Source organism: Tetrao urogallus (assembly GCF_951394365.1).
Source record: "Tetrao urogallus genome assembly, chromosome: 6".
NCBI lineage: Eukaryota > Metazoa > Chordata > Aves > Galliformes > Phasianidae > Tetrao > Tetrao urogallus.
The window spans coordinates 27596770-27622137 of NC_136819.1; the positions used below are offsets into that span (position 1 = coordinate 27596770).

At 42.5% G+C, this 25368-nt stretch overlaps 3 protein-coding genes across 3 annotated transcripts; all 3 read left to right on the forward strand.

The window, feature by feature from the left end:
- Nucleotides 1–1729: 1729 nt before the first annotated feature.
- On the forward strand, nt 1730–9609 carry MED6 (mediator complex subunit 6; the record flags this gene model as incomplete). The annotated part of the gene is made up of 8 exons (XM_079537312.1): nt 1730–1751; nt 3303–3462; nt 4514–4605; nt 6675–6757; nt 7450–7558; nt 7990–8105; nt 8856–8883; nt 9479–9609. The coding sequence occupies 8 exons, from the start codon at nt 1730–1732 to the stop codon at nt 9607–9609; spliced, it is 741 nt and encodes a 246-aa protein (XP_079393438.1).
- A 4755-nt stretch (nt 9610–14364) lies between these two features.
- Nucleotides 14365–16557, forward strand: LOC306947988 (disintegrin and metalloproteinase domain-containing protein 21-like; the record flags this gene model as incomplete). The annotated part of the gene is made up of 1 exon (XM_079537448.1): nt 14365–16557. The coding sequence occupies one exon, from the start codon at nt 14365–14367 to the stop codon at nt 16555–16557; it is 2193 nt and encodes a 730-aa protein (XP_079393574.1).
- Nucleotides 16558–17638: 1081 nt separating this feature from the next.
- LOC306948239 (synaptojanin-2-binding protein-like) lies at nt 17639–24324 on the forward strand (the record flags this gene model as incomplete). The annotated part of the gene is made up of 4 exons (XM_079537780.1): nt 17639–17705; nt 21579–21715; nt 23224–23319; nt 24184–24324. 4 exons carry the CDS (start codon nt 17639–17641, stop codon nt 24322–24324), a joined length of 441 nt encoding a protein of 146 aa, XP_079393906.1.
- Nucleotides 24325–25368: the final 1044 nt, after the last annotated feature.

A 25368-nucleotide genomic window follows, 5' to 3' on the forward strand; every position in this document is an offset into this window, starting at 1 on the left:
CGACTTTGAAGTCAGCAGAAGTGCCTGATTAAGGATGTGAAGAACAGAATTCTGCAATCTGTCCATTTTATAGGTTTCTAAAGCATCATTCCACAATGAATTTTGAGGCCTACAGAAAGCTATGGTATAAATGACTACATATGTGGTATCGCTAAAGATACCATTGAAATTTTCATTATTTTCCAGATGGAAACAAGGAAATCTCACCAGCAAAATGATAATACAAATTAAGGGAAACGTATTCATAGTAGCCCAATTAAACCTCCCATTTAAAGATGTTGTGGATGTTGTGGTTTTAGCATTTTCCTTGCACTGCTTATAATTTTCTAGCACTACTTGGTTCTTTTTTTTTTTTTTTTTTGCCAAAACAAAAACAAACATTTTTCCATTCCTGTTTAATATAGAACTGGTAGCAACTCACTCATTTCATATGCAGTTCAAGCCCTGCAATTTTGTGTTAGGACAGGAATTTAAATTTCCCTTGCGATTCAGATGAAAGCTAGAGTTGCACAGAACAGTCAATGGGACTTGGAGCTTGTTACTATTACAGTTCACTCATAGGTTGGCAGAATCCAAAGCTCTGTGATGATCTCCTTGTTCTGAAGCCTCTGATATGTTTTGGAAACTACCCAGGGTATAATGACAAGGATACAGAGACAATGCTTTTTACCTGATGACATACGGCTACATTATTACTTCTGCCTTTGTGGTCTGTGGAGATGTGCACAAAGACTACCATTAGTAGACAGAGTCCTCTCAATTTAGTTCTGTTTATGTGAGACCATAAAGGGAGTCCTTGCTAACGTCCCCTCCGTACCCATAATGCGATCGGAGCCAATCCCACATCCACTTCGGATAAAGAAGATTGTAAATTAGGAGCGGTCTCTGTTATTCTGTGTGTCATACATACAGTGCCTAGCACAGAGGGTCATAGCGGGACAATCTTCCTCATTAGCTCTGATAGCAGAAATACATAAAATTAATTCCACTTGACATCAAAACACTAGGGCATGAAAAGGTACCTATTTTTATCCATGTGTTTTATGCATTTTTAAAACACACGAATGCTTTGTGAATAGGTCTGACTGTCCATTCCTGCAAGTGCCTTTCTCTACACTGAAGGCAACTGGCATAAATTCCTCATTTTACCTGCAGAATTGATCAGATTCAACTGTAACCCACACCTCCTGCTACAAAAGACAGCACAGCAGCACTCTTTAGGACTCCTGCTTCAGAGAAAGCTAAGGGAAAAAATCCCAGACTTTCATCCTGCAGTAAAGGTGAGAATGCTACCAAATGAACCGTTCTTCCCAGCAGTGCCCCAGCTGGTCTTGCCGTGTAATTAGAGATTTGGTATAAACCATCGTCTGCAGTGTGCACATATCGGAATTGAATGGGGGAAAAGCATGTTCACACAGTACGATCTCAGTAACAAAAACAAGGGCTCAGAAATGAGAGCGCTGGAAAATTAAGGTGAGCTTTGATTTTTGACGTTCCGTGCCATTAAAGACTGACAGCATTAAAGAGCCGCCCCTCCGCACAAAGCCCCTCCTAAGGCCCGAGCCCGGGCAGGCGGAGGCCCGGCCCTGCCGCTGGGGGGCGCTCTCCCGGACTGCCGGCGCTGCGCGGCGCCGTGCCGTCCCGCCGTGGCGGCGTTCGACTTCCGGCTGGCGTGCCGGCGCCGCTCTGCCCCACTTCCGGTGCTCGGCGGGCTGGCGGCGTCGGGACCATGGCGGCGGTGGACGTGCGAGGTGCGGGGCGGAGGGGCTGGGACGGGAGCTGGGTCTGCAGGCGGGATGGTTGGGCGCAGGGCGGGCTCGGGCTGCGCTCCTCGGCTCTGTTTCCCCCCGGTTTATCGGTGATTGTGAATACCGTCAGTGTGTATATTTACAGAGCGGGCAGCGTTACCTTCTTAGCAGCTGCTCCGAGGAGCAGTTGAGTAGGTGTGAGCTGTTGTTTCGGAATGTTGTTTCGGAATGTGTCATGTCTGAGCGTGCAGAGCTGTCACAGAACTACAATACAATGCAGCGGAGTGCTGAGTGTGCTTTCAGGAGGGGTGTATTAGTGCATGGAAGTAGAAGAGTGATTCCTGTGAGAAGGGAATTTCAGCTCAGTGTTCAGAGACGTCTCATCACTTACGTGGTGCTGGTGGTGCTTTTTCAGGGCACCCCACGGATCTTCAGTGGTAGCGGATTTGTTGTCTGTAGAACCAATTGCTGCCAGTGGTTTCTTTGGTCAGACTGTAACTTTGGCTATTCGAGTGCTTCACGAATGTAATTGTGCTACAGCACGGTAATAAAATGTCAAGGACGTACATTTAAATGTTCCCACATCTGGAGGGATGTACCTGGTGTGGAATGATTTGCATATAATAGAGCATATGTCATTTTTAAAAGCTCTTTTTGAGTGTGTGTAATTGTGAACATTTGCATAGACGGATTTCTGTAAAACCCACTGAGGTATGCAGTAAGTAATTTGCCACAAGCAATTTGGCAAATTACTGTAGGATCTCTTGTTCATGACAGCTGAGAAACACGTACCCAAAATAGCATCTTTCTTTCCATTTCTGGGGGGGTTTGTTTATTACACATTTCACCTGTATCTTTGAAACACATTGGTATCAGCTGCTGTGATATCAGAGAGACTTATTGTAATAACAGCAACTTAGAAATGTTACTAATGCTGCTGTTCTGTTTCACTCAGTAATTTATTCACTGGCTTTATCAGAAGAAAACTCTTTGCTTTAATTAATAGGGCTCTCTAACTTTTTGTCTTGTTTTCAGTTGTGTCGTTTAGGACTTCAAACCTATTTTTTCTCAGAAATAAACAGTTTAAAACATGACCAGGCTCAGATTTAGTGCAAGGTTAATAACTTCTTTTTTTTTTTTCAGCAATAGATTCTAACGTAGTAACATAAATTCAACTTGCCTGACTTCTGTGTTTTGAAAGGAACTATGCCTTTCATGTGCTCTCTACTCAGCTAGTACTCTTGTTCATAAAATAAGCCTTATATAATACTATTAATTAGGCTTATATGAGTATAATTAGGCTGTTATGCAATATCATGATTACTGACTCCCATCTTGAGCTGTTAAAGGTATACCAACAGCTAGGAGTCAAGGAAAGAAAAACACCATGATGTATTTCTGCTGTGTACCTACAACAGAACTCTATAAAATGTGTTTATAATTAGAACTGGTTTGTATGGGGCTGTGTTGCACCTGCTGTGATCATTAGCTGGTGGCAGCTTACTGTTGGTGATGGTTGTAGCCTTGGTACTCAACGTAGGTTTCTCTTCCCAGATAACCTCTTGGGAATTTCCTGGGTTGACAGCGCCTGGATTCCAATACTAAACAATGGCAGTGTGTTGGACTACTTCTCAGAGCGCAGTAACCCGTTCTATGACCGAACTTGTAATAATGAAGTTGTCAAAATGCAGCGGATGACCCTGGACCACTTGAAGTAAGTTGCAGTTCCTATTAGTACACTGTGTCCCTCCATCTTTGATGACTGAATGGAAGCATGCTGGAAACCTTCTGCTTCTCTCTCCTGAGCTTTGTAGTCCCACCACTTGCCTGGGAGCCCAGCTTTCTTTCCTTTTTTTAATTTTTACTTTTTTATATTTAGTTGCTTTCTACTTCCTTCAACGCTATCTCAAGGAGTGTTGATTTTGAAGCATTCTAGCTACATGCAGAGATTCTTGTAAATCACCTTTTAGATGTTTCTAATTAGAAAAGCTGCTGACTTTCGTCTTCCCAGCTCAACAGAAGCTCGGTGATGGTAATGGCTTTAAATGTTTTTTTTTCTACAGTCAGTAGGGTTTATGTTAGGGGATACTTCTGTGTTCGTAAGTAGTCCGTGATTCTAAATCACGCTGGCTGCATGCCATAATTAGTACATAACTCCTCTTAGGAGCTGGCTTTTTAGTATGGAAGATGAAATTATGGAACGTTGTAAATAAACTGGTCACAGATGGTTGTGTAATGAGATGACAGCATGTGCAGGTTAACTTTCTCTGCAGTTTCCCATCTGCTGCACTGAGCACAAGTGAGGTGTTAGAGGACTATTTGAAGACTCTACAGTATAATAAGGAATGTGCAAACTGAGCTGAATGTTCATTGGTAAAGCCACTTGTGTTTGGATGTGGTTGTAGAGGGGCTTTCAAATGAGATATGCAGATAGTCACATCATACACTGATCCTTTTTCTGTGTTTAAATGGCATGTTTATGCTAACAGATTGTGTTGTTTCCCTTGCTGTTTGACCGCTAGTGTGTCCAGTTTAGATGTGCCAGATTGTTGCAGTGTCATTTGTATATGCAGGTGCATGTGTGGGTTTTGACAGCTAGATCAGGCAGTGCTATGAAATCCGAAGTCTTTATTTAGAAATAGCTTGAGAAATGATTATAGAAAGCTTGAGAACGTTATCGCTATAATGCTAGGCCCTTGATATCTCTTCACATCCCACAGATTTTGCTTTGAGAAAGATAATTATTCAGATTGTTTCTGTTTCAGCCAGATGGTTGGAGTGGAGTACATCCTCCTTCACGCTCAAGAGCCCATTCTCTTCATTATCCGAAAGCAGCAAAGGCAATCTCCAACACAAGGTGAGGCCATTTAGTTCTTGCCGCTGTTGAGAAGGCCGACCAGTTAATCTCTTTTCTGTATTCCTCATTTGCTTGAATAGTTCTGACTCCCCTTTTCTGCCTTCATCCTAAATTTAGGTGGAAGGTTATGAGGCTTTGTGTTGGAGGTGTGGTGGGGGTATTTTGTCACTAGTGACCTCTGGTGAGCTCATAGCTGGGGCTGCCATCTGGTGGTGAAATGTGATGAGTGCAGTGAGAAAGTACTGCTCTGCAGTGTATTCTAAAAGTGGTGGTAGCATTCATGCAATATCTTATATGTTTGGCTCTCTAGGACTTTTCATTTTAATTATTTAAATGTAAGGCTAATTATATCTTTGCTTGGAGCTGATGAGCTTGGTTTAATTACAGGTAATCATCTGAAGTGGCTAGTATGCAATTGGGAGTGAGCTGTGATTTCCATTGACTAGGGAGAGAGCTCGTTCATGGTTCTTTTTCTGTCATTTTTTAATTCCGTGCTGTTTCCACCTTCAGCTGTGGTTTGGGTAGACTGAGTAGCATCTTGTCAGTAAGGGAAGAAGACCTATCTGAAAAATGACCATGAGGTGATACAGATCTTGTTTTCCTTGTTCTTTTGAGACCAGGGTACTGTGAAATCATTGAAATCATTAGATCTTTACAAGTTCTAAGTGAAATACCTTTGTTTTTTCTTCCCTTTGCGTGCAACCTGATTCAGTATTCCTTTTTAACCTTGAATTTGCTGTGCATGTGTGATTAATTAAAAAAGAAAAAAAAGCAATCACATTTCAGTAGTTTTATTCTGTATACATACAAAATATTTTAGATTATTTCAGAATAAGCAGAAAAGAAGAGCATGATAATGCTAGTTACTTTTTAACTTTATGTTTACTAACTCAGACTCTGCACGTGCATTTTGCTATTGCACAGGACTTTGACTTATCCAGCAATGCTTTTTATTTGCTTGTATCAGATATTGGCTCTTAATATTGTAGTTTTGTACTGAAAAAGAGCACATGTAATTCTACCTTTAATGGATTTTCCAGTTGTTTCTTGGTTAAAGGTTTCATGTCTAGCGTATCGAAATCTTGTGCTTAGACACCTTTTAAATCAAGAGTAGAGTTTGGCTTCCGCATTACTTGTGTTAAGCTGGGAGGCAGCAGTGCTGCTGTTCTGTCTTTTTGTGCTTCTAGGGAAATCTGAGAAGGAACTCCTCGTTCTTTTTACTGGCTGTGATGTGTCCCCAGTTGTCTTGGCCTGTTAATTTAGGCTGGTGTCCAAGCTTCGTAAAATGCAAATACGGGAGGCATTGGGCCCTGTCAGTAAAAAGGTTGAGACAAAATGAGTTAAAGCAGATGGAGGAACCAGAACAAATGAGTGCACAGACCAGAGTCTTGGGAATGTGAAGCTGACAGCGTTGTTAGTTTCCAAACTGAAGCCCGTTCCATAGAATGTTATGGAGACAATTGTGATGTTTTTCTGCACTGCAGGCCTAACAAACAGGTATTTTCAATCAGTTAGTAGAAGTTGTTCCCAAACCTGATTTAACAAATGGCTTTGGAAGGCTTTTTTTTTTTTTTTTTTTGGCAGAATGTTATGAATGTAGGAAAGCATGCTTTGTACATGCTCACTGCCATTGGGCTTGGGAAATTTGGCTAAGGTTGGAGAGAACAGACTACAGAAAAATGATCTTTTGATTACTGATAGCAGGAACAACTGATGGAACTACTTCCACTTGCAGTTCACTTGATTTCTCCTGCATAGCTCTGAAAATGCCAACTCTGCTAAGATCAGTTATTTGCTTGCAATAGAGAAAGACCTAAGTCTGATGCTCTCCTCTCTGTAAAGCAGACCTTGGGGCTTTTCCCCTTAGACGAATAGAGTACAAATAAAACACCTGTAAGGAAAGACGTAAAAAGACACAGCTTGTTGATCAGAAGGATTGCAGTTTCTATTTTTACTACAGAAATTCAGCAGCAAATATGGAGTCTTTAGCCAGAACTTTAAATTGATCATGCATATCTTTCTTTTTTTTTTTTTTTTTTTTTTTTTTTTTTTTTCTCTCCTCCCCACAGTTATTCCTTTGGCTGACTACTATATTATTGCTGGAGTGATTTATCAGGCACCCGACTTAGGGTCTGTCATTAACTCCAGAGTTGTAAGTGTTCTGAACATTTTATATATGTGTAAACACTTTGTATCTGCTTTTATTTTCTGTAGTTCCTCAGGCTTTTCAAACTTTTTTTCACTGTAGTAGTATGCTATGTGTATGCATAGCATGCACGGGCTTAATAGAAATGCTACCAGTTAATATGGTCTGTATTCCACATGGAAATGGAAGATCCTGGCAGAGTGCAGCATGGCCCAAGAAGTAGGATGCATACCTCAAGAATTAAGGGATCAGAATAACTGAAGGTTGACAACTGTCAGAACACAAGGTTCAAATAATCAAAAGAGAAATTAAGTGATAAATATATATGAAACAGTAATTAAACATTGAGCTTTGAAATGTTCATACTATGGTAATGTGGTATTTCTTTTAATGAAACTTCTCTTTTTAAATTAATATGGATTTCTCTTTAAATTGAACTCCTGAGTTTTTTGTTTCTACTGATCTTATAAACTGCTTTTATGCAAGCTTTTGCTGTCAATGTAGGAAAAGAAAAAACCTTGGTTTTATGAGATCCTTTGCAAGAAATTACATTCTTAGTCCAAAACTAGCTGTCCCAGGTCTCTTTCATAGCATAAATGAATATAGAATGCTAATCTTAAAATCATTGCTTACAAAAACTTGTACTGTACTTTCTCCTTAAATTCTGAACACTGACTTACGTTACTTTGTTCTAAAAGCTCACTGCTGTACATGGAATTCAGTCTGCTTTTGAAGAAGCGATGTCCTATTGTCGCTATCACCCATCAAAAGGCTATTGGTGGCATTTCAAAGACCAGGAAGAACGAGGTATGATTCTTAGTTGCTCCTTGTCTCTTGAGAGAAAGAGAAGATAGTATAGGCAGGGTGGGAGGTAAAAGCTTGAGGCAGCACACAGTGATGGTGTGGAGATGTTCTGTCTGAGGAGTAAGTTGGTGCTCTCTGCCAGGGGAAAGAATCTTGCTGATGGGGATAGACAGTGAGACATGGATAGGAAATAAAATGGTAAGCTATGTGTCAACACAATGGACCCAACTTCAACCTACTGGTGACCAAAGTACACTTTGTTTTGAGGTATAAAATTATTCTTAACCTGTCTTCCACAAAAAAACCCCAACAAGCCGAAGAGAAAATGGAGCTGAAGTTAAGAGGAGAGTTGCATTCCAACTTTGTGTACATCAGAGAGCTGCTGAGACAACAAAACTTTTCATTAGCTTCCTCTTACATTTTTGTACTTGCAGAGAAAGCTAAGCCAAAAGCGAAGAAGAAAGAAGAACCAAGTTCTATTTTCCAAAGACATCGGGTAGATGCTTTGCTTCTAGACCTAAGACAAAAGTTTCCACCCAAATTTGTTCAGGTATGACAGTTATAAGCCACAGTATTATTGTAACTTAGTCAGAACTTAAGGCAGTCATAAACAGCTGAAACTCACAGTGGGAATCTTCTGTGCTTTCTACGATGATAATACAAGTTAAGTAATAAGTTTGAAATGGAAAGCTTTGGTTTGAGTGTGGGAGTCCCCTCAGTAATTGCAGGAGTTAAGACCTTGGCAAAACGATGAGGGCAAATTGCATTGCACCAGTTCCTTATCTATTTGTAGAGGATCTGTAAATGTCAGCTATCTGACTTTGCTGGTGCTTACAGTTTCCTGTTTTGTGAGCTGAATCAGATCACCACAACTATTGTGTTCTGGTTACCCCATTGTTCTGGGTGCTCATTAATTAGTGTGGAAATTCTCAGCATTCTGTGAGGTTGTTGTGATTACCTCTGATAATCTCTAATAGTTCTTTGTACCATTGTGTCTTCTGGTTGAGAGTAATGAAAATAATTTCTACAGCAACTCAGGAAGGACTGGCTGAGCATTTTTTCATTTAGTCCTTTTCAGCTGTCTGAGGAAAAACTGGATGTTAAAAAAAATTAAAGCTTGATGTTCAAAAGTTGGATTTTGTTTTAAGCGTATTTAGTGATCTGTTCAACAGCCTTCCCTTCTTCCTTCAACTCATGCGTGTAACAGCATTGCTTGGTGTGCATTCTTAAGTGAATAGTAGGAAGGGTCAAGCATTAAGACTTCATTTCCACTGATGTGTTGTTTTTTCCTCCCCCACAGCAAAAGCCTGGAGAAAAGCCCATTCCAGGTAAATCTCTAATATTATCACAAGATCTAAAAAAAATGTGATGTGTGGTAAAGTCTTCCTGTTGCCCTATGAGCTTCTCACTGTTGCCACTGAGGTGGTTAGGGATTCTGGCATTGTTGAATTGTGCAAATACAAGAGTACAGAAGATAGCAAGAAAGAAATAGGAAAAATGCGTATTCTGCTCCCTGTCTGGAAGATGTCCTGCCCTTTCCATCTGTAAAAGCTATGTTATCTGAAGGTCCAAATGCAAGAAATAGTCTTTGAAAGCAGCAGACGGGGAAAAGGTAAAAGAGGAAAGGAATAATTTGGTCAGTCCAGCATCCTAGTGACTTTGGCAAGTTGCTCAGGAAAGCATGTGAAGGCTTTTAGTTGATCTGAAGCAACTTCAAAACAGGAAAAGCATAAACTAGATCTTTTCATCCACTCCATTTTTTTTTTTTTTTTTTTAACTTGTATAGGCATGAATTTATTCCTTAGTTCTTAAACCTTTGAAACTAATTTTATCCTTTTGAAATCAATATTTTCTAAACACTCTGAAGAATATTTTGGGAATGAAAATAGGAGGTTTAACCCTGTTTTGCTGTTACTTCTTAAGTGGATCAAATAAAGAAGGAGCCAGAACCAGCCCCTGAAGCTGTCAAGACAGAGGAGAAAGAGACTGTAAAGAATGCTCAGCAGAGTGCTGCTGCTAAAGGACCACCTGAAAAACGGATGAGACTACAGTGAAGGGTGAAGTCGATGCATGTCTGGATCAGTCAATACCTGGAAAACAGCAGATTCCAACTCCCGTCCTTCATATTTACGCTCTTCAACCGAGACTGTGACATTTCAGGAATTCAAGTCCCTGTAACAGCTTTTTCTGTAGAAATCTGTTACAAAAATGCTAATGGCAGGATGTGAGCTGCCTTAAGTAAGGTGTTTTCAGTTTTCATCTTATTTTGAATATTGGCTTCTGGGAATGATTTTTACAGGGATGTATTTTGCAGCCTCCTGAAATCTACAAACCCTTGCATTCCTTGTGTCTTGGTTTGCTATGTAAACAAACAAAAAAAGCCCTTTAATACAACAGTAACAAACAATTCACCTTGTGTCTCAGTTAATAAAATCCTGATTGCTAGAATGCTTTTCTTCTTTAGTAGCAATTAATACCATAGGTGCAAGCAGCAATTTTGTTTTGTTTGGATGTTGAAATATGTTATGGGCTATTTTGAGGAAGGCAGGTTTGCCTAAAGAGTTTAGGCTGTTTGCTGTAAATTGCCATGCCTTTAGTATGCTTGGGACGCGCATCAGAAATTTGATAACTGAAGACTCAAATCCACATAATTAGGTGTCAAACTGTTCTCAGTCTGTAAGGGTTCTTGGATGTTTCTTTTACTTAATGGTTTAGCTTTTAATCTTTTATGATTAAAAAGTTAGTGTTGAGGGGGATTCCTTGTTGCATAAAACAAGCTAGAATGTCCTAATGTTGCACTATTAGAGCGAAGTTGTTTATGTTTCTCCTTTCTTTCCTTGCTGTCTCCCAAGTATATCAGTTACACATCTCTTCCTCTGTGCTTCTAGCACCTTTTTGCTGCATTTTACCACCTTGATTAGTCATCTGCCTTTTAGACCTGAAGAGGTAGAGCAGTTGAACATTGCAAAGAGCACTTTATTTAGCCATGCTGTTTACACAACTTTTTTTTTTGCCTTGCAGAAAAAGATAAGAAGCCACCCATTGCAAAGAAATGACCATTGGGTTGTTTCTTGCTTTTGTCAAAGTAACGAAACAAAGTAGCTTGTTTTCTTTTCTCAACTGTTGTCATCTTTCTTGAGGTAAACTCTAGGATGTGACAAAAAGAGCTGTACGTAGGATATAGAATGTAAATAGGAAGGAAGACAAAGATACACTTCTATCGTTTCCTCAGATTTATTTTGAAGTTGTAAGAGAAGCCTTGTTTTCTGATATAGTAACTAATGAAGAGTTCTGATGGGATAGCTATTGAACAGTGGAAAGAATTTTTGCCCTTTAATCCAAAACTGTAAAAGCAAATACAGATAAGCCAAGAGCTGTTTGCTGTTGATACATCAGTGTACTTAAGTGTGTATTACCTTCATTTTATATAATGTGGGTGGCATTTGAACTGCTATTTCTTGAAATGTTGATGGAAACAGGTAATAAGGTAGTGTGAACTATTAACTATAGAGAGAGCAGTTATTCTGGAATGCTCAAAACAAGCTGGAGCTAATTGTTTAACCTTGAATAATTACAAGGAAGCATGAATATGCTTAGAATAAAAGTTTTGCTTCTTTCTCCTATTAAAGAAATTCCTTTGAAAGGAAGGAGCTTGAGAAGTGCCAAAACCATCATCTTGCTCACCTGTATGGTAGAAAGGAGACATGAGTGGTGAGGAGCCTCAAGATTCTCCACTGAATTTCTGATATTCAGATGAAGTTCTTGAAAAGGGGCTGTTAAGGCAGCTTAACTCTATGCAGTGATTCATATCACTAGAACCTATAAGCTATTTGGAAAAGCTTAGTTAAGAAAGATGACTAGATTGCACTGCAATGAAGATCTAAAGTTTTATTTCAGTTTAGGAGACTAATTAAATATTTGTGTATCAAAGAAAGATTTGAAATTACTAGCATAGGAAGGATACCTTGTCTACTGTTGAAAGTATGTAAAAATGGTCAATGTGGATGCTAGTACAAGCACAAAATCTGTCATTAAGTGGGCTACCCCTACAGTACAGTGTGTTGTACAGCACAAATACTGGAAGAATTCTTCCAAAGAAAAGGATTTGAAGATTGGCGATAACATGAGTAAGATGGGGAAAAAAATCTCTTATGAAGCCATTGGTAAGACCAAGACTTTCCTGGGAAAGAAAAATATTGGCCCTTTATAAAATTGAGTGCTGTGAAGCAAATAGGATACCTTGTTCTGTCTTGCACTGTAAGAATACACGGACAAGTTAATGAAGCTGAATGGAGTTACATTTAAAATGAATCACTGCACTTCATGCTCAGAATTTGACCTGATTTAGAGATGAGAGTAAAACTTAGGGGGGCGGACTGTCCTTGTGTTTGCCTCTCCTAACAGTGTTTTTGCTTTCTGTAGATGCATCTGGTTTTGGTCAGTGTCAGACTGAGGACATTAAAAAAGATCGTCTTCTGCTCTGATCCAGCTTGAGTTAATGCCAGCATATAAGCTATTGAAAGGATAGAAAATAGTTTCCACGCATGAAAATGTGAAGTAGAATGCAGTAAGCCTTTTTATTTTTTTATTTTTTATTTTTTTCCCAAAGAAGAATGATCTCTTCTGCAAAAAATATCAAGAGCTGTAGGAAGCACAAATTATATTATAGAGCAATGGGAGATGTTATCGATTAATGTGTTGATTTCTTAGTAGCCATCTTTCAATGCTGAAGGCTTACTGCATGAGGGAGTGAGGAACTGGAATCTTGTCTGATCCTATTATTTGCTGACAAGATATTCTAAAACAACTTTACTGGTTAAATGAGCTTTGATATTTACTTGCTCAAGTGTAATTATATCAGTTATTACTGCTAAAATCAAAGTAGCTGCTAAAATGCTATCTTTTAGTCGGTTATGTTTCTTGGTGTATGAGAATCTAAGTCTTTTTTCCCTCTGGTGTTTATACGGTATATCTTAGTCTGAGCCTGAGCACTGAAGTCCAAAGTCCTTCAGAGGACATTCCGTATTTGTAAAGCTTATAGATGAAAGGGAAATAAGCAGTTCCAAAATTTTTACTGTCACTTCGTTTTGGAGGTATTTGGTTGTACAAAGGAAATACATTTTTCTTTACTTTTGCTCTTAGATAATAACTGTTCAGACTTTAAAAGGGTTTTTCTTAGTCCAAATCAGAGGGATGAAGGAATTGAAGATGACCTAAAAATCTAATAAAAACATTCTCCTGATAGCCTGAAGATGCACATGTCTGCATACATATCCATATGAACAGATATGTATGTATGCATATACACTGCAAAAATCTGGCCAGATTACAGGAAGAGAGGGAGCCTTGCTATCTCCCTTCACCATTTAAAGTTAACAGTATCTGAAATGTGTCACAAACACAGTCTTTTCTGCTCTTTACCAAGTAAGATGTGACCATGCATTATGCTTACTCATTTCTCTTTGCCACCTGCACCCATACTTTGTATTTTGATAACCTTTCCCTAATTAAAAAAAAAAAAAAAAAAAAAAAAATTACATGGCATTTGAACAATCAGTGCATGTTTGCCATGTTTCCTTGGAGAGATACGTAAATTTTGGATCAAGTGTTGTTTTAGTCCTGTATTCATATATGGATGGCTGGGTAGTAACAGGAAATCTTCCCAGTGAAATGAGGTATGACGTAGTACTATTCATCTCAACAATCAGAAATTTCATTTCTTTCTGTTAGGACAGTGGATTTCAACCTGTGGTCCTCAAGACTGCTGTGAGTTTGTGATGTGTTCATAAAGACTCACAGCAGGTAAGTGAGAAAAGCAAATCTCTTGCTAAGATTCAGTTTCATAAGAGCTTGTACCTCCATTGAAAATTTTAGGGGATGACTGCATGAAAAAAAAAGTTTGAAAGCACTGCTGCATACAAAGAAGGCCAGTTGCAGCTGCCAAACAAATGTTTCTGCTGCTGAAGTAGCTATGGATTGATGCAAACTTTCTTCTCTGCTCTTTTATAAGGTCAGTCTTTTTTTTTTTTTTTTTTTCTTTCTTCCAACCTGTTCATTGTCATACAATGGGAATCTACCTCCCTCTCATTTATTCTTAATCAGAGTACAAAGTGCAGTGTTAGTCGGAACAAAGTGTCATCTCTCTTTATGAAATCTTGCTGCCAGAGGGCTTGCTTGAGATGTTCAACACAATGTGAAACTGTTTACATGTTCCACCCCCACCCAAATAACCTGCAGTGAGTTTAATAATGGAACCACGTAGTTTCTGGTCCTGACTGTATAGTGATACATATACTAAAAGATAAGAAAATAGTTTGCCTGCTTATCTGCAGCAGTTTGAAATGTTAAGTTTTTTTTTTCCGGTGGTCTAACCGTATGATCTGTTCACTCAATGCAGACGTGGATGACTAGGAGCATGAAACTTAGCTGGGGCCCCTCCTCACACAGAGTTCTTACGTCTATGCAGGATAAATGAGGATTGTAGAAAGCTGTGTTTGCTTGTTTTGGAGTAATTCTGTTTAGTCTTCCACAAGAGCCGACGCCTGTACTCATAGAGCAGGGGATGGCTGTCTTGAGGTGCCTTTGTGGCCATCCAAGATGTACCTCTAGGCAGTGGGGTGTCATTTCCTGATGGAGGAGGCAAAGGAGGCTGCCATGTTGCTGATCTTCCCTGGTACCTTCCAAGGGAAGGGCAGGCACTTAAGGTGCAGTTCTAGACCTGAAGGTGTGTCAATGGTGACAAGGTGGCTCCTCCATTCCGAGCTCCGGCCTCTCACAAACAGAGCACGGGGCAACGCTGTGCAGTTACCATGGAGATGCTGCTGGTGCTGGTGGTGCTGCTGGGCCTGGTGGGGTGCTCCACCACCCCTGATGATGAGCCTGAGCCGCTTCGTGTCACCGGTGTGTGGGTGACAGTGCCACGACAGCTGAGCCCCCGGGCTGATACCAACCCCCTGACTGTCTCCTACTGGCTGGAGGTGCAGGGGAAGCCACAGGTCCTGCGCCTGCGGCCCAGGAAGGGCCTGGCCTCCCAGCCTTTCACTTTGGTCACCTATGGCGAGGATGGGGCACGTCGGGAGGAGCATGTCTACATTCAGGACAATTGCTTCTATCAAGGTGAGGTGCAGGGAAGTCCCGGCTCCCTGGTGGCCCTCGGCACCTGTGGCAGGGGCCTCCGTGGAGTGCTTTGGATGGAAGGCAGCACCTACGAGATTGAGCCCATCCCTGATGATCCAGCCTTTCAGCACATGCTCTACCGCATGGAGGCAGACAGCGACCCTATGGGCCCCACGTGCGGGCTGACCCCCACAGAGCTGCAGTACCAAAAGACTGTGCTGCCCTGGCTTCAGGCTCCACGAACAGAGGAGAAGTACATGCTGAAGGACTGGTGGACACATACCAGGTATGTGAAGTTAGTAGTAGTTGTGGACAACGTGCGGTTTGTGAGGTCAGACAGGAATGAATCCAAAGTCTTGAGGCAAGTCCTCGAAGTTGTCAATATTGGAGATTCTCTGTATGACCAGCTTTCTGTTCAGCTGTTCCTTGTGGGACTGGAGATTTGGACCAAAGGCAATCTTATAAACATTACTAACTCTGTAAACAAGGCACTTTCAGACTTTAACAAATGGCGAAAAACAGACCTATATCCACGGATGCGCCATGATGTTGCTCACTTATTTGCATTTCAGGGCTTTGGGAAAAGCCTGGGATTGGCATATCTGGGGTCCATATGTGACAGGCAGTGGTCAGCAGCAGTTGATTCCTTCACCAACAGGAGGCTGTCTTCATTTATTGTCACATTTGTCCATGAGCTGGGCCATAATCTTGGGATGCGTCATGATGAACGGCACTGTAAATGCAGGCGGAAGAGGTGCATTATGTACGAAAGTGAATCTGACACCGACGCATTCAGTGACTGCAGTTACAAAGACTACTTTGACCTGCTTGGGAGTGGTGGTATCTGCCTGCGTCAGTCACCAGCACTTGGCAGCTACTACACTCTGAAGCGTGAATACTGTGGGAATAAGATAGTAGAAAGCGGAGAGCAGTGCGACTGTGGTTCAAAATCAGACTGCAGAAACGATCCTTGTTGTCACCCTAACTGCACGTTGACTGAAGGTTCAGTTTGTGCTTCTGGAAAATGTTGCAAAGGCTGTCAGATCCTTCCAGCAGGAACACTCTGCAGAGCACGTACCGGTAACTGCGACCTGCCGGAGTACTGCAATGGGACCTCGCCTTGGTGCAAGCCGGACCTGTACGTACAAGATGGAGCCCCTTGCGAAGATGGTGCCTATTGCTACAAAGGAAAATGTTCTTCCCACGGTAAACAATGCAAGCATCTTTTTGGCAAACAAGCCAGGCCCGCTCCTTTAGATTGCTTCAAAGAAGTGAATAGTCGAGGTGACCGTTTTGGAAATTGTGGTATTCGTAATGGTATTCATTTTACTAAGTGCAGTGTTGAGGATGCCTTATGTGGTAGGCTACAGTGTGAAAACATACCCAAGTTGCCCTCTTTGCAGAACCACATAACAGTTATCCAAACCCCTGCCAGAGGTAAAAAGTGTTGGGGTCTTGACTATCACATAGGGATGCCTGTAGCTGACTTGGGGGCTGTGGAAGATGGCACGACGTGTGGCAGCAACAAGATTTGTATTGACAGGAAATGTACCGATATTTCAGTGCTGAATTATGATTGTAACATAACAAAGTGCCATAACAGAGGAGTGTGTAACAATCTTAGGAACTGTCACTGCGAGTATGGTTGGGCTCCTCCATATTGTGAGCAGGAAGGATTTGGAGGTAGCATTGACAGCGGGCCCCCTCCATCCAAGCGGATTTTTCGGAGGTCAAGAATAGGAGTAGTTGGCCTTGTTTTCCCTGTTGTTCTCGGAGTTATTCTTGTCATATATTATAAAAAGGAAATAGGGGAATGGTTTATGAGGATAAGGCCTGATTCCACAGAAGGAGTTAGTCGTTGTTTCAAATACTGCAAATGCCGATAGTTGCTATATAACACCTACTGCTGAGACAAAATCTACTACCGTGCACTTCGCAAAGACCAACAAAGCTCTGGCTTTGGATGCTCCTAAGAAAATCTCCTAAGGAAGTCAGCAGAGCCCGCTGATACCTTATTGAAATAATTCAACACATTCTGAGTTGTTATAATCCAATACAGCATTGTGAAACAGATTAAATGTTATCTCTGTTTATTTTAATAAATGCCGGCAATAAGGTATGCTGCTCTCAGTTTGTACCTTGGGTTCTTAAAAATGAAGCGCTCAGTGAGTGGTGAGTACGCAGTGTATGTACTGCTGGGTCCTCCAAGTGCTGTGGATTTTACTGCTGCAAGAACAAGCAATCTGAGGCTGCACAAGTTCAGTGCACTTCTAAAATAGGGCTGTTCTGCAGCTCTCCTACCCTCACAACTCCTGTGCTATTTGACAGATGCTTTATATCTGCCTAGCTCGGTGCCTTTCTCTTGTTTTACTCTGTGATTACTTTGGGGACTGTTAGCAAATATGCTGCTCTACAACGTGTCGCACAGAAGCATTTCTTTTAATAAGACGTAAAACGTGTCATTTATGAGAAAGCATGAGGGATCTGGAACACCATTCAGTGCTTTATTATGTGCATTAAAGCAATGTCTAGAACTCTCCTCTAGTGCAGCAGAAAGAAGACGCTGTATTTTAACAGTGAGAATTTTATTCTGAAGGAGGGGCATTTCTGTAGGAAAGGCTGTAAAACAATTCACTTGTCTGCTAGCTGAACAATCGTTGCTGTTGCTGATTGTCAGCAAACCGTTAACTGCCTTTTTTTAACGCTTTAAACGGACGCAGGCAGAGCTAACCGCCACCGCCCCGGGGCAGTCCAGCCGCACCAGCTCGTGCGCCCTCAGCGAGCCCCGCGGCGGGCGCGAGGCACTGCCAGCAGCGGGCCGCTCGCGGGCTGCGGCGGCTGCCGGGCCCGGCCCGTCCCTTCCCGGGCGGACTACAACTCCCAGCGCTCCGCAGCGCGGCCCTGCGCCGGCGGCCGAGGAAACGAAAGCGGTTGCCTCGCCAGCCGACTTCACCTTCAGGCTGCAGCATGAACGGCAGCGTGGCGGGCGGCGGCGTTTCCGAGGAGGTGATCCGGCTCACCCGGGGACCCTCAGGTGAGGCCGGGGCGGCCGCGCTCCGCGTGGGGCCGTGCCGAGGCGGGGGGGGGGGAGAGCGGGCCGGCACCTCGGCTGCCCCTTCCGTGGATGGGGAGGGGGGGAAGGGGGACGCGGCCCCGGCGTCGGAGGTGCCGCCGAGGGGCGGGGGGGAGCCCCGAGCCCTGCGGGAGCGGTGTCCTGCCGAGCCCCGGCCGGGCAGCGCGGCGCCGGGGCTGTGCCGGCGGCACCGTGCCGAGCACGTTGCTCCGGAAGGGGACTGCGAGCCGTGTGAGCGGGAGGCGACGCCGTCGGACTTGGTCTTCCGCGATAACAGCGCGGAGAAACGCCGTCGGCTTCTTGGCTGGAAGCGAGGCGGCTTTCAGGAGGTCTGCGCGGCTGCTCGTGCTGTCCAGTGAAGCAACAGGTGTGCTGCCCTGCAGCGCTGCTGAGCGCCCAGAACCAGGGGCGTTCCTACGGCTTGTGGGCTGCGGTACCTCGTAAAGGCAGCTCGCGGAGGCCGAAACGGAGCTCAGAGTTCGGCTGGAGTGGTGCTGAGCTTTCTGTGAAGGAAGGGGGATAGGGAAGGCTGGGAGGTGTTGTTTGGCTTTGCTTTTCCCTGTGTCGGTCCTGTGGCGGTGACCAGGCCTTTAGACGCTTGCTGGCTCAGTTACAGCACTCAAGCAGCATTGTCAGTGGTGCAGAAAGTTAGGGGCAAATGCCCCGAACTGAAGCGAAATCCTGGATCTGAAGCGTCGCAAACTCTGGGGAACTTCTGAAGGCAGAGCTTTGATGTATGAGGCCTTTAATTAAAACAGGGGTGAATGAAACCGGCCCGGCTGCAGCACATGGCCATGGGCCAGCTTTGCCTTGTTGTGCCTCACTGTGAGCTGCAGCACTGACATCTTCACAGCTAGAGCCATTCTGACTGACCCTGGGGAGGTAGATGGCCTCCCCTGCTCATCCCGTGGCCATGAGATAACACGTAACAGATATTGTGGTTTCCCCCGTCCTCCTACATCAGAGAACTTCTGGCAGACTGGCCTGAGCAATGGGGTTGGATACCTGCAGGCAGTTAGGATCATGGCAGACTCTTTGCAAGAGGAACTCCACTTCTGTGCTGCTTCTGGTCTCCTGGTAGTGATCTGCAGGATCAGACTTGGCCCCACCACGAGCAGGCACCCTGTGCCTTGTGGCTGTTGGAGGAGTGACTGCTCTGAGACCCGTGCAGCTGTGCTGGTGTGGTTGTGAGCCTCAACCAACAAAAACGAAGTTCTGTCTTGAAGTTCCTTCCATGCGTTTGGAAACATTTCACTTAAAATCTTGAGGGGCAAGAAAAGGGTGTTGAAGGACAGAGTTGAGAGGTCTTCACCATGGCTACTGGAATGTAGATCTGATTCCTGTGAGCAGCACCTGTGCAGTCAGTAGGATGAGCCGTCTGTTTTTTATGCAGCCCCTAGTGATCTTGTATCACTTGTCATTCATTTCTGTTGAAGCAACAAACCTGTGAAGCAGAGCGTAATCCTACAATCTCTCTAATCTGAGTTTTGAGCGTCTAGTTTTCTAGAATATAACTGATGATAAACATCTCTGGCAGAAGTTTCTGAGGGGCTGAACATATTTATAGAAGCAAAACTGTTTGTATAAGTCTCTTTCATATTTCCTTCTGATTTATTAAGCTGAAGGGAGGAGGAAAAGTCTGGTTTAATGAAAAACTAAATAACTTTGCAGATTCAATTTGTAGTTTGTATTCTTCAGTATCTAAAGATCCTATAAATCATGGGTTGTTTTTGAATATTGTTAGAGGGAATTTTTATGTTTTTAGGGGATAAAGGAGGCATGGAAAGTTCAGAAGGTACACCCACATCTTCTGTTAAAGCTTGATCATTGCATTTCTTGCCTCTTGTAGGTGAGGAGCTTAATGCCGCATGCTCTCTTCTTCCCCTTCCTCTCTTTCTCCTGGTTATACTCTGTCTCTTAATACATAAGCTAAAAAGAGGAGAACAGCAAAAAAGCTGAAGGGAAGGCAAAGAAGGTATTTTTAGCCAGGCTGGAAGTTTAAGTGCAGAGGAGAAAAAGCCCTGCAGTGAGTCCTGCGGGTCTTTAACTCGGTGACACGCATTGCTGCCTCACAGAACTCTGTTCTTTCTTTGTCTTGTCCCTGCCGATGCAAACAATGGCTTTTGGTTGTTTTGGTAACCGTGGGTGAAAACTTGTAAAATATATTTTTGTTCATATTGTGTTGTTTTTAAAATATATATACACAGACATATCAAAACAGAGAGAGAATCATTATTCTCTGAAAGCTAGATTCCTTCTTTCTGTTTTTTTAATAAACATTGATTAAAACTCATATTTTCTATAGTATTGATTTCCCTGAAGCTTCATGGCAAATCATTGTGGATGTTTTTACTTTTTTTTTTTTAATTCCCATTGAAGAGTGCGCAGTTGTGCTCAAGTACTCCTTGTGACAAATATTACTCCAGCTGAAAAGTCAGCGTTTCGTCACTCTGTTGTTCCTCCCATCTTCTTCCTCATTTGTCTGAAGCTGCCAGGAATAGGAGGGAGCAAAACAAAACAGCACAGGTGTCAAGGTCACTGTTAATATTTCTCTGCTTCCTAGCTGTGGATGCACGCTTACGCCGTGACTCATGTCATGCAACCTTTGGTCCCTCGTGACTAATTAAAAATACTGTTTCCCAGCAGGCATGATGTGTTTTTTCCCTTTCACTTTCTACTCCGCTTCCCAGTATTTCAAGTCCCAACTTTGGGAGAACAAGAGAGAGAAAGGAAAAACAAACCAGCCTGGCTGAATGTGGAAAGAATTTGCCTTCAGCTGTCCTTGACAGTAGGGTTTGGATGACTGCGTTATATCAGAGAAATAAAGTGCTTTTTTGTTTGTTTATTTGTTTTGTTTTTTCCTCAATTACTTTGATATACTGTATTTCTTTTTTTTCACCACAAGTCTCCTTTTAGGAATCTTACCCATCCCTTAACGTATTTTACTCTTGACAGGGAAGCCCAGCTGCATGTGCAGTACAGAATGTGGTTTTCCAGATTCTGAATTGTTTGTTCTTCTGGATTTTGAGGAAACCAGAAGACTTAGTCTTTAACTGTGCTTGAATCCAGCTGTTGGGTCCAGCCAGTTTTCTGTATACAAGGCTTGTTTTAAAGAACCACACAAAACATAATAAAAGTGTGGACATCAGTTCTACATAATGTATGTGTATTTCTTTTTGTTTTACTTTAATTCCTGGAACTTTTGTTTCCTGTCATGTTTTGAACTCCTGAAACAGAACAAAATGAATACAGAAAATCTGAACAAGCTATGTCTGACCTGCTGTGACTCTTGGAGGGAAAGGCTGCCAGTCCCAGCCCTGATGGTGCAGATGGGAGCTGTTGAGCTGTCCTCAGGCTGGCAGCATGGCTCTTCGTGCCCATTTCCTCATCTGTAGACAGGGACTGGTGCTCCTTGCCTTCCCTAACTCTGACTCTCAACTCCTGAAACTTGTGAGGCGTGATTCCTTTTTGCTCCAAGGTTTTGCTGCAGCCTCCTGTGAAATGCAGAATGCTTCTGTTTCCTTTCATTCTGCGCTGAAGAGGTGAATTCCTGCTGAGGGCTGAGCTGACATCCTAGAAGTGAAGATGTGCTCTGCAGTATTTCTCAGCTGACACTTTGCGGAATGAAGCACTCAGAGTTTCTCCTTTGCTTTGAAGAGCTAATTGTCTTCTTTAGACAAAGATGGTTGGGAAGGACGGTACTGATTTGCATGCTGTGAATTTCAGTGTGGTGGAGCTAACGGGACAGTGTGGGTGGGCACACTTCCCAACAGCAGCAAGAATGCCTGGAGCTTAGAGTGTTTTCTTACCAGCTTTCTCTCTGGCTTACTTTAGGGCTGGGCTTCAACATTGTTGGTGGTACAGATCAGCAGGTCATTTCTAATGACAGCAGCATCTATGTCAGCCGGATCAAAAAGGATGGGCCAGCTCACCTCGATGGCCGATTACAAGAAGGAGATAAAATTCTGGCGGTAAGCCCTTTCTTCTGTCCTGCGTGATCTTGAGGTACTGTGTTCAGTGATGGGATAGGACATGCAGGTTTGCCACCAGAGGAGGAAGGATGTGATGAATGCAGTTGATGCAGAGCTGTGGAGAAACCATTGTGGGGATGTGGGAGAGCTCTGAGCACCAGGGAGATGAGTGCCTCTATGCATGGGTCCATCTCTTCAGCCCTCCCGATTTGTTCTCAGAGATGCTTCTTGGTGCTGCATTTCTATTTCCTCTGTAACTTGCCTCCCTGACATTGTAGACTTCGTCATGCCTTCTGATGCTCACAGAGGATCATTGTTTACACACATATAAATAAAAGAATTGGTCTTCCACCTCTACATTTTTTTTCACTAGTATTCTGTGACTACCAATCCTTCTGCTCAGGAGGATTTTTAGGTCATAACGCTTCTAGTCCATAGAACTCCACTGCAACTCATCAGGAGTAATACAGACTGTTCCTCCTTTCAGATGAATGCTTTAAAGTATCTGACTTTGAGTCCCCCCAGTTCTTGGAACTATTCTCAGTCATACAATAAGCTTTCAAAAGCGATGAGTGAAGCTTCTCCTAGTGTGATGTATGATCTTTGACTGCTCTTTAGTTTTATTTTATACTTAATTATGTTCCATATGTGAACTTTTTAGTCCCTGTAAATGAATTGAATGCCTTGTACTAGTTAGAGCCTGTTACTGATCCAGAAAATGACATTAAATTAAACCACAGGATACCATCTGTTATTTTCTTGACAGTTTAATATTTTTGTACGTGTGTTTGGGGAGTCTGGGTGTCAAGAGAGAGAAGGAATTGGGTGTGATCTCAAGGGATGCAATTAGAGGTAATGGTGATGAAACAGTGAGGAAAAAATGGGATGAGTATCATTATTTAATGAATGAAATAAAACAGGCTATAAAACCTTCTGCTGTGAGTAATTATTTAAAGAGAAATCCTAGCATTTCAAAGGGGATGCCAACATGTGTGTCTTTTATTTTTTAACATCATTATGCTTTTGAATTTATGTTTTCATCAGTCTTCCAAAGAAAGCATTTCAAAAACATACCAATAGAGGATCCAGTGTGGGAAGGATGCTCTCTTAACAGTAATAATAATTTTGCTGTCACTGCTTTTTTATTTTCATTAGCTATCACAGTTACACCTTTGATTTATTTTCAGTAAAGCTACAACATAAGAAACTGCTATTGACACAGCTGTTGTCTTTTGGCCTGTTTTTTTTTTTTACTAGGCAGTATTTTTTTCAACACCTCTATCTTTTGTCTTGAAGTTTCTCATGTTATCTCCCAACCTTAAAATGCATTTGTAATATGAATGGATGAATATTGGTGTTGGTATCTGTTGTGTTTCATGCCCTCAGTGGCAGAATTATGTGGAAGAGGAAGATTTTTATCTCCTATCTCCTATCCATGCCCTTTAGCAGTTGGTTCTCCTTTTCTTTTCTTTTCTTTTCTTTTCTTTTTTTTTTTTTTTTTTTGCTAGATCAATGGCAGAGACTTGAAGAATTTGCGACACATGGATGCTGTGGAACTGTTCAAAAATGCAGGCTATGATGTGTCTCTGAAAATTCAGCACAGGGTATGTTTAACCTGCTTCCTAGGCTTGTTTCTGGCTCAATTTAGACTGGTTCCTCTGCTTGTTACTTCTCCCTTTTATGAAGCAGAAAAAAGCAGTGTCCAGGTGCCCAGTGTAAGTTACGCATATAAAGAATTTGTCTGACAAGTGGCCTCCCTTAGTCAATGAGTGCTGTGTCCATACCTTGGATTACTTGTTTATCAGTGTATTAGTGAAGTGCTGAGGTTGGAGGAGTCCCTGGGTCTTTCTTTTTGCTGCACTATGCTGTGTTTTCTCGCAGATCTCCTTTCTCAGAGGCCAAGGTTTGCCTGTGAAGGCAGAATCTCAGGTTCTCCAGTTTGCTTTCAGAAGCCAAAATCTAACTGGAGACAAAACTTCCCTGCTTTAGAGTTCACGTTAGTGGTGAGGTGTGTGTGTACCCAGCACAAAGGAATGTTTGCTGCAGTACTGTAAATGTATTGGCACTGTTTTGGACATAAGGGAGGAATCCTTAATCTGCTGCTGCCACTTGAATATCCCCGGCAAGCATTGAAGTTGATGAAGAAGATACTGGTCAGCTTGAAGCGTGCTGGTGGGAGGTGGTGGGATGAGACCCCTTTCCTACTCCCTTAATGAAGGAGTAAATATTCTGGAACTTTGTATCTGGCAGATGGGAAAAGCAGAAGAAACTACTGAAGGAAGAGGTGCCTGCTAATGTCTGGGTACTGTAGGAAAGCTCAGTCCACCTGAAGCTGTTCTAACCCTCCCGTGTGCGCACAGGCAGCTGGGGAAGCCGTCTTGCATGTCCTTACAGAGCCAGCTGGTCCTGACACAGAAGCGCAGGCTGCAGTGGGCTCTCTGACACGAATGCTTTGTTCTTCCTTGTAGTTGAAGCCAGAAAATGGCCCAGCGGGTCATCGAGGTGGTGGAGACTCAGGTGGGCTTCCCCTAGCAGCCATTCTTGTTCCAGGCCTGGCACTCGCTGCAGCAGCAGTTTGGATCTTATTGAGGTATCGACACCGGATGTGAAGAGTACACGCTTTGGAGATCACTGCGTATTTTACAGCTATGATGTAATTTAAAGATAGAGATTAACGATCTTGTCTCAGACTGATGTCAAAGAGGATCATTGTCTACCGTAAAGTTGCTGCTGGTGTTCTTTATATATTGATTTATTGCAGAGTAAGCAGAAAGGAGCAGGGGAAAGGAGATGACTGTGTTCATGTATTAAGTGGGATGGCTGTTGTGTTGTCTTTAACTCATATGAGAAGTTTTTAGCCATCTCCTTCCATTTGCACCATGAACTTTCAAACACACATCTATTCCATGTTTTAGGATGTGATTCTTTATAAAGAGGTTGGGAGGGTGGGTGGGACGGGTTTAAATCAAATACTCTTACTAGAGGCTTTGCCTTGTTCCCACTGAATTTCTCTTGGAACTAATGATCCATACCTGAACCATGAATAAAGAGAAATAATGCAGAGGCTATCTTATTTTTTTCTGTTGGCTTTTGTTCTTGTTGTTGTACTAAATAAATGCCTTAAGAAAAATGTATGAAGTCTGATCTACGGTTTCACAGGTAAAATCCTCGGTATAACTGCTGATTTAACACTAATGTACAGAACTGGTGAGGTATTCTACCAGTTCTGGAAATACAGAAGACAGTCCACTGCTAGAGAAAGACTTTTGTTGTCAGAATACTGTCCATTTTTGAATCCAAGTTGTAAGAGGATGCTTTCCACAAATTGCTAGTGTAGCAGAGAGAGATGTGCGGACAATTGAAACACAAGAATAAGTAATGGCAAGAGATATGATCATGCTGAAGCTGCAGAAGTCTTTCAAGTAGTAATGAAGCAGTAGCACCTCCATCCTTCAAGCTGATTGAAATCTGCATCTTTTGGGTGAAAAGTTTCTGTTGTGAGTTTGTTGGTTTGTTTTTTTTTTTCTGTAGGGGGAATACTGCTTTTCTGTAGCAGCTAACTTGCTTTCTGCAGTCAGAAAATCTTACAGTGATTGAAAGAGGGAAAGCTGAGAGCAGTCTGGGATCGTCCTGGCTATGACTTGCTGTGAAGA